Source organism: Rhopalosiphum padi, chromosome 1, assembly GCF_020882245.1.
Source record: "Rhopalosiphum padi isolate XX-2018 chromosome 1, ASM2088224v1, whole genome shotgun sequence".
Lineage (NCBI taxonomy): Eukaryota > Metazoa > Arthropoda > Insecta > Hemiptera > Aphididae > Rhopalosiphum > Rhopalosiphum padi.
This window is the reverse complement of record NC_083597.1, coordinates 76,133,104-76,148,393: the sequence shown is the minus strand read 5'-3', so window position 1 is coordinate 76,148,393 and position 15,290 is coordinate 76,133,104. Positions and strand designations below refer to the sequence as shown.

General features: G+C 27.0%; 1 protein-coding gene and 1 long non-coding RNA gene across 4 annotated transcripts in view; one reads left to right on the top strand and one right to left on the bottom strand.

The window, feature by feature from the left end:
- The window catches only part of LOC132917380 (FMRFamide receptor), a 118,265-nt gene that overhangs the window by 95,227 nt on the left and 7,748 nt on the right, over positions 1 to 15,290 (top strand). For both annotated transcript variants that reach the window (XM_060978096.1, XM_060978095.1), the window contains one exon: positions 1,282 to 2,157. In XM_060978096.1, the coding sequence (XP_060834079.1) occupies positions 1,348 to 2,157 (810 nt within the window). In that variant the 5' untranslated portion in view covers positions 1,282 to 1,347. The remainder of the gene's footprint in view (positions 1 to 1,281; positions 2,158 to 15,290) is intronic.
- LOC132917381 (uncharacterized) lies at positions 2,156 to 14,081 on the bottom strand. 2 transcript variants are annotated; one of them, XR_009660276.1, is made up of 4 exons: positions 13,949 to 14,081; positions 13,742 to 13,828; positions 4,832 to 4,951; positions 2,156 to 2,357 (listed from the first exon to the last, which is right to left on the bottom strand). It is a non-coding gene; the product is annotated as an uncharacterized LOC132917381 (long non-coding RNA). The 2 variants fall into 2 exon arrangements; XR_009660275.1 differs by having other exon boundaries at positions 13,742 to 14,081.

The window sequence follows — 15,290 nt, the reverse complement described above, 5'->3', positions numbered from 1 at the left end:
GATTTAAAGTAGATTAAAATATAATAGTTCCATTTCAATTTTTCTTAAACAAAAAAAAATATAAAAATTAAATAAATAAATAATATCTTAAACAAAGAAAATTATAAAAATTAAAAGTGAAACGTGATAAATTAAAATTTACATAATTTATGATCAAACGAAATATTATGTTAGCGGGATGAAAGAGATGAATAGTAGCAATGCTTCAATTTACATCAATTTTTAACGAAAACAATAATTATTATTTTTGTTATCTATTTAGTATATTTAATAAATTGTGTATATTGATTAATATTATTTAAGTAATTATGTATTTGAGTTTTTAAGTTTTTAATTCGTTGGATTGAGCTCTTCTATTTATCTTTCCCAATTCGAGCACTGAATAGTAGAACCATTTTGGATGAAATTTTACATGATGATTATAATTTAAAAAAATTAAACATTATTTCTTCATTCTTGTATTTTTGACGGGAACAGTTAAATCCGAGAAAATAAATCAGTTTCTTGCAGTCAGGCGTGTATATAGTGAATTATATAACTGGACAGGTTAAGTACACAGTTACTGGATAATAATATTGTGCATCATCATGAATAATACAAGAGACTTTGAGGACTAGGAACTTATAATAATATATATTAAAAAAATAGGCATACTCGTATGTACTGTAAGAAGTCCTATTCACTGGCTCATTCATCATTGAAGCCCTAGAAGTGTGATGATTCAAAAATACAAAACCATATTTTCAAGTATTGCCTTACGAGCACAAGGTTTAGTGATTTTAGAGACATTTATGTAGTTTAAAATCTTGTTATATCATTTTTACCTTGAGCTTGACGACACCCTACCATTTAAAGTTATAAATCATATTTCTTCATCGTGCATTTGAGGACTCGGGTTTATAGTTTCATACCAAGAAATTAAACAATGGTCTGAAAGTTTCAACCACGGGGTGGGTTGCAGTAAACGGAAATAACGCCTCTTTTTACTACACATCAATGAACTATTTCATTTTTTTTCTCCGTCAACAATAAATATGAAAATAAAATATAAAATAATTATAAATATGTTTTTTTTACTAATTATTTAATGGAGATTTGATAATTCCTTTTGTTGTTCAGACGGTAAGACAAAACCAAAACCCAGACCCGATTTCAAACGAAACACCCCCCTCCTTATCCTCCTTGAAGTATACGACGATACGTCTTGTGCCCTGCAGACCACAATTACGTAGATGATAAAATAATAATATTTTTAAAATCGTGTTATCTGTTGTTCCGCAGACGTAAGACACCGATGCTGCGTTCCAACGTCGGACGGCAAGTGCTCGGACGGCGGTCACGGACACGATGAACTCCTCGTCGGCCGACGATCACGGTGGGGGGACGGTCGGAAATCGGTCGTCGTCGCCTTTCCCCGATTGGAGCGGCGGCGGCGGAGGCAGCGATGGCAACTGGTCCGCACACGACGAGACGACCACCGTAGTGTTCTGTCCCATATTCGAGGGCACGGACGAGGACGACTACAGCCTGCTGTTCGAGTTCGTCACCTATGGGGTGCTGCTGAACGTGATCGGCGTGTTCGGCATACTGGGCAACGTCATATCGATGGTGATCCTGTCCCGGCCGCAGATGAAGTCGTCCATCAACTACCTGCTAATCGGCCTGGCCCGGTGCGACACGGTGCTGATCGTCACGTCCATGCTGCTGTTCGGGCTGCCCGTGGTCTACCCGGCCACCGGACACCTGTTCAACTACTACTTCAAGGTGTACCCGCTGATCGCGCCCGTCGTCTACCCCATAGCGATGATATCGCAGACCGTGTCCGTTTACCTGACGCTCACCGTCACCCTGGAACGGTTCGTGGCCGTGTGCCACCCGCTCCGCGCCCGGTCCCTGTGCACGTACGGCCGGGCCCGGGCCTACGTGGTGGCCACCATCGCGTTCGCCGTCCTCTACAACGTCACCCGGTTCCTGGAGGTGACCGTCCAGAAGTGCATGCACACCGGTTCCAACCAGTACGTGTACCAGGTGTACCCTAGCGACCTGCGCAACGACCGCGACTACATATCCATTTACATACACTGGATGTACCTGCTCATCATGTACTTCATACCGTTCGGATCGCTGGCCGTGCTGAACGCCGCCATATACCGACAGGTGAGCTCGACGCAGCGATATCGCGCGTGGTCCGGTTAACGCGCGAGCCGAGTGAAGTCACTGTGACGTACCAAAATCGAGTGCTTAATAATATTACTGTCCGCTGTCCGATGGTTCAATTTTTTCAGTTCTAGTGTTGCGTTTCCCCGCGCGACGTGGGATTTTCCGTATTTTATTACAGCGGTGTTCGCTGCTAACGTCTAAATAAAGCATATTTTATGTAGGTATTTCCATGGACTCCGTGTACACTAAATTAAAGTCGTATAAATAATTATTGAGGTATTATTTGTAAGTGAGTATTGGAGAGCAACTGCCATTTATTGGACATTAAATAAATATAAAGTACATTAATTGAGCACTAAATAATGGTGTTATAACAAAAATGAGCGATGCTCTTACATTTATCACAAAACCCCAAGAAGTCGGGATAGTAACTGAGGACATGGCGTTTTTTTTTTCTCGCAAGGTCTTATCAGATGACGAAATTTAATTTCGCTTTTAAAACATTAATTAATTTTATTTCAATATAAGCAAATACAAAACTATTGATTAAGTTAAAATAGTATTAATGACCTTTTCTTCCTTTTATTTTCATGATGAGTAAAAGAAAGTCACCATCGTTAAAATGTTCTGCTTCAATTATTATGTGTAAATATTTTATCAACGAGTAACAAAGACTTTTAAAAAATTCGGAACTTATATTATTATTTTTTGTTTTCACCAATCATTAAATTATTATCAATTATCACACAACAATATTCAAAAATATAATTTATTGTAAAATACATAAGGGTCCGTAAAGAAATATTATTCGTGGTTGATTTTTACAGCCATAAGTAAAATAATGATTAAACAGTATATAATGTATTCGATACTGATAATTATTATTAAAGACAAATATTATATCATAAAACAAATCAGACCACTATAATATCAATCATATCTCACTTTCAGTTGGTACACTACTGGTTTAACGTTATTTCACTGCATGTTATGTTATAATAGATATCTATTAAACGATAAGTATTTCAACTTAAAAGTAAGTTACGAGACGTCTTGTCAATAATAACTACAGATTAATAGGTGTACCTACCTTTGCATTTATTTTATACTCAACAAACAAGCAGCTTAAACCACAAAAAAAAAATGTTATGTGTTTTATTTGGTATTTTACACATAGTTACATTAAGTTCAATTATATTTTTATAGGTTTTATGCGTCACATTTGTATTAGATATTGAATTTTTTGTTTTTCACAATGTTTTCCTTATAAGATACACGGAAAAACACGTAACATATCAAGTTTTTTCAGGTCAAACGTATTTAATTTAATTGCTTATACTATGAAAGAGTAACAAATTGTGTGATTTGTAGATTCTTTAGTTGCTAATACGCATTTGTAGACAAACTTACGAATAATTTAACAGTTTGTAGTTCAAAAAGTGTTGAGGTTTTATTTTTATTTAATCTAAAAATGTTCATGCCTAGTAACAATAAGTGTCAACTATAAATAATCATCAATGAGAAAACCTATAGTTGGTATTTATAGTGATTAAAATAATAAAATAAAAATTAAAAAATTTAAATACCATGAAATTGAGAATGATTAAGATGTTAAAATATTTAATAAATTATTTATCAAATCAATACCTACTCAAATGTTTTATTATTTTTTTTTTTTTGTTATATATGATTGAAAAATGAACTTCTTCAAACTGTCAAAATAAAACTATGGATAAATTAAATGTAGCGTCTGTTATAACTTTTGTATAGGTACATCACAACATTTATTAATTATTATTATAGTTTATAATTAAAACATTATGAATAGTACTTATGTTCTTGCTGAATAAACCATTAAGTTTATTATATAAATTAAATAGATTTAATAGTTCGTTATAAGTGTTATAACCCTTAATTAATATAATATGTATTATAAATCAAATAAAAAAGTTATTATTGTAGATAATTGGGACTGAAATACTTTAATCAATCAATAAATAATGAGAGGAAAATTACTGAAAAAAAAAGAAGAAATGTATTATTTAGAATGCGATAGAATATAAAAAAAGGATCACAGAATATTAAATAAATCTAGTATGTATGTATCTGAAGCGTACAAATAGTAAAATAAATTTAACGATAGATTTATACAGCAAGGCAGCAGCATAAAAAAGATACAACGTAGTCAAGTAGTTCAAAAAAAGTATTTGTCAATAATTATTCCATGTAAATTATGCTATTATTTTGAACCAGATACAAACATTTAGTAAAAAATTCATTGAATAATTGGATATTTTATTGATGAGATATTTCATATTTTTGAGATATTTTCAATTTTAGTAATCGGAAAAAAAATATATTAGAAAAATAACTTATAGACTTAACAACGATTAAATATAGTTAATATTATTTTATTTGTATTTTTAATATCAATATAAAAAAAATACACGCATATTATAGTAGAAAAATATTGGTAAATTCACGTTTATAACTATAAATTATGAATATTAGTGACTAGTGGAGAACGGATTTTATCGTAAATACATATTTTAGTAATTGTTGATTTATCCCGATTTTTTATTGATTATTTATTATGACTAAAATATTTTACGTTATTTAAATAACTAATAATTTTATAGAAATTTTTTTTTTGAAAAATAATTTAACTTACATTCCTGAAGATTTGTATATTCTTTGTTCGCGTGATTAATATCTGAAAATCCTAAATTGACCATGTAAGATGACTCTATGCATTGTTGAGGAAGCACAAGGTCATATCAACAATATTTAACTGAAACATTTTCAAATCAAATCGTCGGCATTAACATTTTTAAATCTCAAAGAATATACTATAGTATTTGCAATCCACTTAAAATGGTTTCACTATAACATTAATGTTTGATCCTATTTATTTTATTTTTCTCAACAAATTTAGGAATTATATATGTTTCAAACTATTGAGAAATTTACCTGAATGTATATTTAGGCGTTACATAAAAACGTTGATTGACTTAATAATTGGTATAAGCAATTTAAAATTGACCAAACATTGAATGAATTGTAGACTTTGTAGGTACAATGTTATTTTCATAAACATACATATAATCATAGTAAAAAGATAATAAACATGTTTCAAAATATAACTCAATATTTTTTTTAAATACACAAGAAGCTAAATATATTAATGGTATACATGGAATCGGTGTATAAATTATATATATTAAATTTATTAAAACATTAAAATAATATTAAAAATATTGTGTTGAATACAATATGGTTCTAAAGAATATTGAACATTTTGTAAATGCTTATAGTTTATACATAGGTACATAAAATTTAAATTCTGTGATACTAAAAAATAAATACATATCTGCTAACTATAAAATAAAAACTCGTTACGTAGGTACTCGTTTCAATCACCAAAAAGCAACTACCAATGACTTTGAATAAAAAAAAGGTTTACCACCAGCACCTTTTTTTTTTGTTTTTAAATTATGCGTTGAACAAAATAAATTGATCCTCACAGAACTGTTCTCATCCAACTGATACCATTAAAAATCGAAAAATTATAGCGCACACTTTAGATTAGGTTTTTTAGGTAGTTTGAGGACAATACTATCATATACGTTTTGTACTAAGTTCTATTAATGTTACTAAAGTTTGTTCAATGGGTGAGGTTGAGGTTACGGATCATGAATCATGTGATTCACTGCGTATGGCTGTGACAAGTTACTCTCCAATGGGTTAAGCGCTCTTGTGTGATTTTACGTCATCTGTATATGATCGCGTGCCTTTTTGTCGCATTAAATCAAGATTATAGCACGGCCCATGTATTTGAAAATATTATAAATATTATACTATAATTTATTGTTAAGTAAAATAAAAATAAACTTCCTCTTTCAACAAGTGGATTGAAATATGTTTAATGCTCATTGGTGAAAATGAGTACACTTCTACCAATGTTATTTCAATCGATTACAAAAACTATTATATTAAATTGTATTGGGTGCTTTTTTAATTTAATATCACACAGTTTTATATTGTTTCTGATTAAGTCGATGTAAGTGAAATTAATAAAATATTGGTTAGTATATTACTTACTGAAAACCCATCCAGTTCTATTCGTTTATTAATGGTTTATGCTAATTATATTTACGTGACTAAATTTTTAAATTTAAAAGTCAATTCACGCTATTGAATTCAATTATTTTAATACATTTTTATCAAGTTAATGATCATAACAGAATAAATTATTATAGAAAGTAGAAACGAAGAATTTGCAATCTATTAATATGACTATTATTTGTGTTTTTGAAATTCCATCACAAGAAATTCAAACTAAAGCTGAACTTAACCGAATACTATAAATAATATAAAATGCATTTTAAATTATTTACATTGTAGAGTATTCTATGGTTTTAAATAAAGTTTAGCAAAACATTTTTTATGATTTTTGTTATATTATTCAAAATAACTTACTTAAGTTTTGAAATGTGTTATGGGCAACAAAGTGTTAATTTAAGTTTTTATAAATTAAAAACCAATGACACTGAGGTAAAATATAAACCTTGTATAAATAGTTTGAAATAAAAAATAGTGACATGTCCATGAATACGCTTTTGTATAAATATATTCAATAATTAAAGCAAGATATTGAATATTCAATAAGGCACTATAATAAGTCCGTGTAATTTATCAAATGCCTTCGAAATATAAAAAAGAACCGCTAATATCAGAATCATTTTGAAATATAGTAAGTTTAAGGTCAATGAAGTTATATAACTGATACAGGGTAGTAATGAAACTCTTTAATATACTCGGAAGGAAACACCCACTACGAGTATAATAATATATCACACTATATATCAAATAATATGTACATAATATTACTGTAGTTAACAAAGAGAATATTATGCTTATAGTTTCTTTGTGTATTTTATTGTGTTTAATTTTTAAGCACATCTATTGTTTACTCACTATTATATGTACTTGGATATAAGCACTAGGATATTTAATAAATATTAATAATATCTTGTAGATAATCGTTTTAGACGAAATGACCGAATGCATTTTAAAGGTTGAGCAAATAGAGAGATTGATATCTCTAATATTTATATTTTATATGATATATGAATAATAATATCAACAATATTATGTTTGTCAAATAGTTAATATTAGGTTTTTTATATATGTTTGGCAGATACTATTGTTTTTAATAAAACTATTTTCATTTTAAAATAATAAATAAATACGTATTTTTAAATATTGCCAATATATTATCATGTATTGTCTCATATTTCAATGTTACAAATATTTAATGTCGTATATTGTAATATGTAATTTTAGTGTGAATCATTGTATGTTTTCGATTCTGTTACTTTATTCTTTGTATGGATTTGGTTCAACTTTTATTTTTAAATAAAATTAAAACAATGAGTACTTAATTTTAGTTACAATTACTTGTTCGGTAATAATTCCGAATTCGTTCAATTTTTATAGCTATTTAGATGATATAGATTTCAAAGCAAATTCATTTCAGTACTTAGGTGTTTAAGTTAAATGATAACATTTGCTAAGGGTACGTTACCATTGAGCTATTTAAGGAGTTTTCGTTTGAGATTTCAACCCGAAAGTTTAGCTATTTTGCTCGGAAGTAATTGAATAACTTTAAGGTACAAAGTGTTATTCTAACGCACATTAATGATCTTATGACACTCTCCAAAAATTATTTTACCATATCACTCTATTATATGTTAAAATTGCATGCTATTTTTTATTCATAACAATATATACTATAAATAATTCATTAACTAATATTTTTCCATCGAAATTGTTATTTTAAATCAACGTTTTAGGAACTCAAATAAAAAAATTTAAATTGTGTGAAATGTATTTTATCACTAATTTAAATCAAATTAACATTTCTCAGTTACTATAATATTACGATACGTATTTATTATATATTAAAATATACATAATATATTTAAAAATATTCAAAATAATTTATAGACCAAAACAATTATTATTATCGCAATAAATTTAATTGTTATTCAATAAATTATTGTAGATATTAATTTTGGATTCTGCGCTTGCAGATCATTTAAAGATGAATTATTTACACTACCCGAAGTACATAAGATCATATTATTATCTGTGAAAATAAAGATAAATGTATATATGAAACTATAAAGAATTATGAATTATTCGTTTAAAAATAGCGTACTTGAATCATTGTTGTAATGCAATTTATCGTAGTTATAAAATATATTAAATATTTAATTACAATACAGATATAATCGATCCTTAAATACTTCTAATATTTTAGTATAAATTATTTTCTTATTTTTTTCATAAAAATATCCACTTATATTCATGAAAATCTATATATGAATAGTATTAATAATCGTGAATAAACATTAATAATTGAATAAAATGCTTTTCAATGTACTCAGTAAAATAAATATTTTAATTCAATTTTTCTTTTTTTTTTTTGGAACTCTAATACTTCGCATTTTTCAAAATAAATATTAGGTATCTAAATTTTTTTATTTAATGGAAATCTTTTTTAATACAAAATTATTGTTAACACGATTACAGTAAACAAAAATATATGTATTATAATATATTTGTCCCAATATACAAAATATAATATTTGATATTTTCGTTTAGTATAATTGAATTTATCTAACAAAAAAACAATAATTATTACTGCAACAATACATTTTTTATAAAACTATTTATTCGTATCGTAATGTTTATTATTTATAAATAATAGAAAATTTAATATTTTAATATTAGATTCTAATGGATTCAATAATTTTTTTTAATTAAAATGAAACTTAACATTTTTAATAATACTAAACTCTAACTCCGAAATAATACAGAATAACATCACAAATGGTTTAAAATCTTAATTTTCCACGTTGCCTATACAGTGGTTGATATAATTAGTTGATGATCTTTACAATTTTATTTATTATTTTTTTTTTATCCATTTTTAAATCAGATACATGTATTGCCATTTAAAATAAAAACAATATTTTTTAATTAGGTTTCAAAGGTTCCTTTTATATTTACTTACTAATTTTAAATATTTCGTGAGCTTCCTAGCATTATGTTCAAATTGAAATGTTGAAATGAACATTTAGAAAAAATAAATAATTATTTATAGTTATAAATGTTTTTGTTTTTTTTTTTTGGTCTGTTTTCTTAAATATATTATATGTACATAACTTTTCTGGGTTTATTTTTATGTTATTGGAATTGTTTTCTTATTCTTCAACCAGTTTTCATAATACACAGATTTGTATACAATTTAATTATAACAATTTGTTTTGCTTAATTCACCGATAAATATTTTTTTTAAATACTGGTGTCGTTTCATATTATCATGATACCCAGATTAATTTTAATTAAAATTTAATTTAATTAGAATTATATTGGTCTATTGGATTTATTTAATATTATAAATACCTTCTAAGGTTTAAAGTTTTATGGTCTTAGCGATTATTTTAAAATAAATGACACGTAGGTTACCCAGTTTCAAATTTTAGTTTGCAATACTGACTTTCCGGACAAACGGTTATAGTAGTACCCTTTTTTCATTGAAGAAAAAATAAACCAAATTTATATTATCTATAAAAACATTTTTCGGGTACATGTCTTTGAATACATTGAAAACAAAAAGACAAATGGATAAAAAAAAAACCGTTCTTTTCTTACATCATTTTTTATCCTACGTTTGACGGCGTTTTTAATAGGCAATTTTACATACATAAAACTACCTTAATCGAGAAAAATGTAACTACATAATATCGAGTTACATACATAAAAAATACTTATATTATAATTTACGTGTAACTAAATAAGATTATTATTTTTACAGTTATAATCAATAATTTAGGTAACTGAGTCAACCACAATTCTGGATACCACTGTACCAGTAGATACATTCCATTTCTAGTAATATTGTCAAGCACATTTTTTATTGTGTAATTATGTTTATAAATATAACATTTACTGTTAATATATTATTATATTCAATAAAATCGAATTTTTCAAGAATTCGTAATAAAGACATACATTCATAAATCAGAAATTGTGTATTGATAAAAAAAGCAGCTGTGATGTATATGTTTAATAGCATGATGTACGTGCATTTAAATAATATAAAATGTGAAAATATAGAAAATATTTATGATTTCAGACCGAATAATATGTTTGTCGTTTCCCATTACCTAGTGAAATCCGTGATGTCCTTCATTTTATCTAAGGATAGCAATTCTATTTTATTATTTTTTTTTTTTTCATTGATTTTGAAAATAATGTATTCGTATACATTTTATTCGTTTTACAACTATTTCTCTAGTAATCCAGACAGATCAATCGTTGCGGTTTGAGTGGTTTGACAAGAAATATCAATTCGATTTCTGATAAGTTTCCGGGAATAATAAAAAATATTCACCTCCTACAATCAATATCATTGAGTACAGTACAAAAGGATTGTTTACATAATAAAATATTGCAAAAAAATGCACTTTATGTTAGTCGAATGCATTTGCATTTGAATGACATTAAAAAACTATATTACCATAATTGTTATGCATCAAAGGAAAATGAACATCTATTACGGGTCTTAATTTAAATTCTCAGATAGCTTAAGCATTGAGTATAAATATTACTTAAATATATATGTATATGAACATTTTATGTAATATAATTTACTCTTTAATAAAAAAAAACAACTATTACCCCGATTTAACAAAATTAATAAGTGTACACACTAGGTAATCCAATTGAGAGTCTATTCTCATTATTTCTAAGAGTCAGCTTTAATTGTTTATTTAAATCACTTTTAAAGTTTTATTTTTATGATTGATAAATTACAATATAAACTCATGATTTCACTGATATCAGATTTCAAATTAAAATAATTTTTGTAAGTATATTGAATATTGATACATAAAAATCAAATTGTGAACGATCAGTCAATTATATGTATACTTAAAAGTGTTGATAAGTGGAGTAAAGGGGCTTATAGTTTCTCGGGAAAATACTATTCCATAACTCCGGTCATCATAACTTTAAATATTATATCTGTGTAAAATTTAAATTAAATTATATACAATTTTAATACATTTAAAACATATTGAATTAATAAGTATAAACACTTAAACGTCTTAAACGGATCGTAATATATTACATATTATGTATGATCTAGTAAATACATGTAAGATATAGATAAATTGTATTATTATTATACGAAATATATGTGGATATTTTTTCAACAAACTAAAGCTTTCGATTCAATTGTACATTTTTTTAATTACATTTGTATAAACTTTAATAATTTCATAAAAATAAATATATATTAGACTAAAGCTCGTATAATTATAATATGTTTAGAAAATAAAATTAATTAATTAAATACGAACATTATTATTATTATTATTATTATATTATTATACATAATATATATAAACATAACTCTCGCAAAAGTTATTTAATAAAGTTTTCCAATGTATTACCTACGTTGTAATAATTTTACTAACACTGCTCAATTTATACTAAAATTTTGTTAAAATAAACTATGAATTCTAAAATTATGATGGATTTTTCTTCTACCTAATTATAGATTCAAAAAATATTTTTTATATAATATGATATTTCTGCTTTATTTTATTGTGTTAAATATGATTGAAAGAAATTCAGCTCCCTTTTATTTTATATTTAACTCCACAGTCTCTTAAAATTCTAAAATAAATATTTAATGAACCGAATTCAATTCAAACTAAAAATACTATGAACATAATCAATGCACACCTTTACTATTATGATTCAAACGATAATTTCATCATCAGTTTTACCAAATGCATAAATTTATAATTCTGTATTTTATCACCATCATATTCAATTATAATCTTATTAAGTTAAAACCATTTTCCAGATTATAAAAATGAAAATATTATGGTAAAGCGTCGTTTTAGGCGCCACAGAGGACTGATTCAACCGCAATTTAGACGTTAAAAAACTATATTTTCGTGCTCTAAAATAAACATTATTTTTTACTATATCTGAAAGCATTTTTGTCAATTTTCTAATGTTGTGTAACCATACAATTCTCTATACACTATAGAGTCCCAATTCAAATATATACATATATGTGTGTATGTGTGTGTGTGTGTGTGTGTGTGTGTGTGTGTGTGTGTGTGTGTGTGTGTGTGTGTGTGTGTGTGTGTGACGACTTCTGACTATTCGTACCAACTTAGACATAATTTTGTTTTACTGTTAAAATACAACTAATTGTAAATTACAAAAATAATTGTATACAGTTTCGTGAAGTTGACATGTAATTAATAAAATAAAACCTAGGAAATAGAAATATAAAGTAGTGCTATAAATTAGTTTTCTTATCTCATCATTGAATAAGACACTGCATGAATGTGTAGAATTTGGATTCAATGATTAATCATTACACGAGAAAAATAATTTTCAGCGGATACAGTATAACAACTTCTCTCTCTAAGAATATTTTGTGATTTATTCGAAAAGAAAAATTTAATAAAGCATAATATATTATATGAAAATAATATTATTTAATTATACTATTTTTAAGTCAATACTATATGTATCGTAAACATAATAAGTACAATTGTAATTAATATGCATCATTTAAAAATAATTGTGTCTATGTAAGTTTGATGTTTTTAAATTGCTATGTGATATTTGGTAGAAAATTTGATTCGGTTGGTAATGTAGAGGGTCAAAATTAAAATGTTATACTTAAAATACAAGCAAAAATCAACAAAAAATAGTAACATTAAAGGTTCGGCAGTTTTATCAAATATTTAAACCTTTATTGGTTATATTAGCATTTTACTAGACATAAAAATTAATGTAATTAGTAAAATTATATTATTTTGAAAGAAATTATACAAAAAAGTTGGTACATATATTTCCCCGAATATTTTGATTAGATTAATACGTCCAACGTGACTCAAGTATACAGAAATTTTTAAAAAACAATGTTAGTCATAATACAAGATCATAATAAAATACGACTTAATGCTGTGAAGTCAGACTTAAAAGGCCACTGTATCATGTCAAGTAAATACGAACGCCACTAGCTATTTATTATACCTACATTTAAACCGTACTCTTCTAGTCCAGTGAATTATTTCGGACAATTAGTTTTTGCCATCACACTTTACGTGTAGTTGAAACAAACGGTGTCCATTCAAACAAATTGCGGTAGCTGAAAATATTATGTGCATCACACTGTTTCGTTTCATCCGTGCTAGATAAATATATTAAACAACCCTACATCAAATAATATAATTTTCGTGAAAATTACCAAACCTTTAGTTTAATGTGTAGATGTGTAAACTTTGTAAAATAAGACAGAAACATAAAAAGTACCTATTATTTTATCAACTAATTGTTAGCTTTTACAAGAAAACGATACTATTAAAATATATACCATACAGTAATAACATATTACAATGTAATACGTATAACTCGATGTGTTTATCGGTACATATTATTAGGTGTGACTTATTATATTATTGTAACTCTATAATACCTGAATGGCTGTATGATAAATAATAACAATTTCTTTGAACTTGATGTGGATTAATGCAACCGATGTGTTTGTGTCCAGCCGACGAGTCTATAGAAATCGAATTCACATGCCAGCGATTTAATGAAGTATTTCAACAGGATTTCGTAATAATGCGCGCTTGACATGTTAAATTGTACAACATTTAAGTGACGCGTTCAATTCTGTTACCATGTGCATAATTTGTTAAAGCGCTCCTTTTGCTGCTGTTATAATCCCGTATCCGAATCATATTTTAAGTTTTTAAGTGTATAATATTATTATACACGCGCCGGTTGTAAATTACGCAGTGTTCACCCTCGGATCGGTGTTCTTAGAGAACTGACGTATAAAATATTGTAAACCGTAAATGTGTATATGGTATACAATAAGCTGCACTTGGCACATGAGTACATGACGTCTTAATGTACTCAAATCATATGTCTGACACGTGATGCTGATATATACACACACGTATGGTGCCTACCTACTACTATTACAATATATTGTATAATAATATTTTACAAGTGACTCGTGTGTCGTACCGAGTAAAACATTCATTGTGTCGCGTTTTTAATTCAAAAATAATCACGTATTACATAATATTTTAATGGAATTCTATAATACGGTTACACCATAATAATTTCTCATACGTATATTATACAAATCATAGATTTTTGCTAGGTATACGCGTATGAATTAAGTATTGTAATAGTTCTAAATTATTCTAATATTACCCGTGAATTCATAACACCGAGATCTGAGAAATTGTAACGCATCTACGTCAAGATACGTCTACTCAAATTATTATACTTAGGCTAGAACATCTGTACAAAAAACTAACTTAACCTAAACGCATAGATTTTATTACGATTCTAGCGTATTAGCTAATGATGATTCTTTATAATTTTTAGTGTTTTATTTATTTATTTTTTAAATACGTATCATGTAATGTATATAATTACAAATATATACTTAAAAACAATTCAATTCTTTTCATTTTATATTCAACCCCACGTTTTCTAAGTTTGTATTATAACGAAATTCCATCCAGCCTAATGTACCTAGATTAAAACCAATGTACACTTAACCACGTGAGTCTAATAACTTCAAATTCGGTTTTTGTTCCGGTTGTATTTGAAATAATCAACGGCAGTTATTCTATGAATTTAGTATAGGTATAGGTGATTTAGAAAATAAGTTACCGATGATTAAATTTAACGTAAATAATCCGTGTTTAGGTTCACCAAACGCATAGCAATAGTGTAAGATATCTAATACGGAACGTTTTTCCGTAAACGAAAACAATACGATTTTAATTTATTGTACAGTGAACCGCGAAATAACCCAAGATCATCATGGATTCGCCGATTTCCGTTTAATGAAACCCGTTTTTACAACATCAGTCCATACGTATATAACCATGATCCGTAAATTATATTATATTATAATACAATTATAATTATCATGGTCACGCGGTAGTCATAGAGATTATTACTATATGAGATCGATTTTTGAACATTGAACAGTGTTT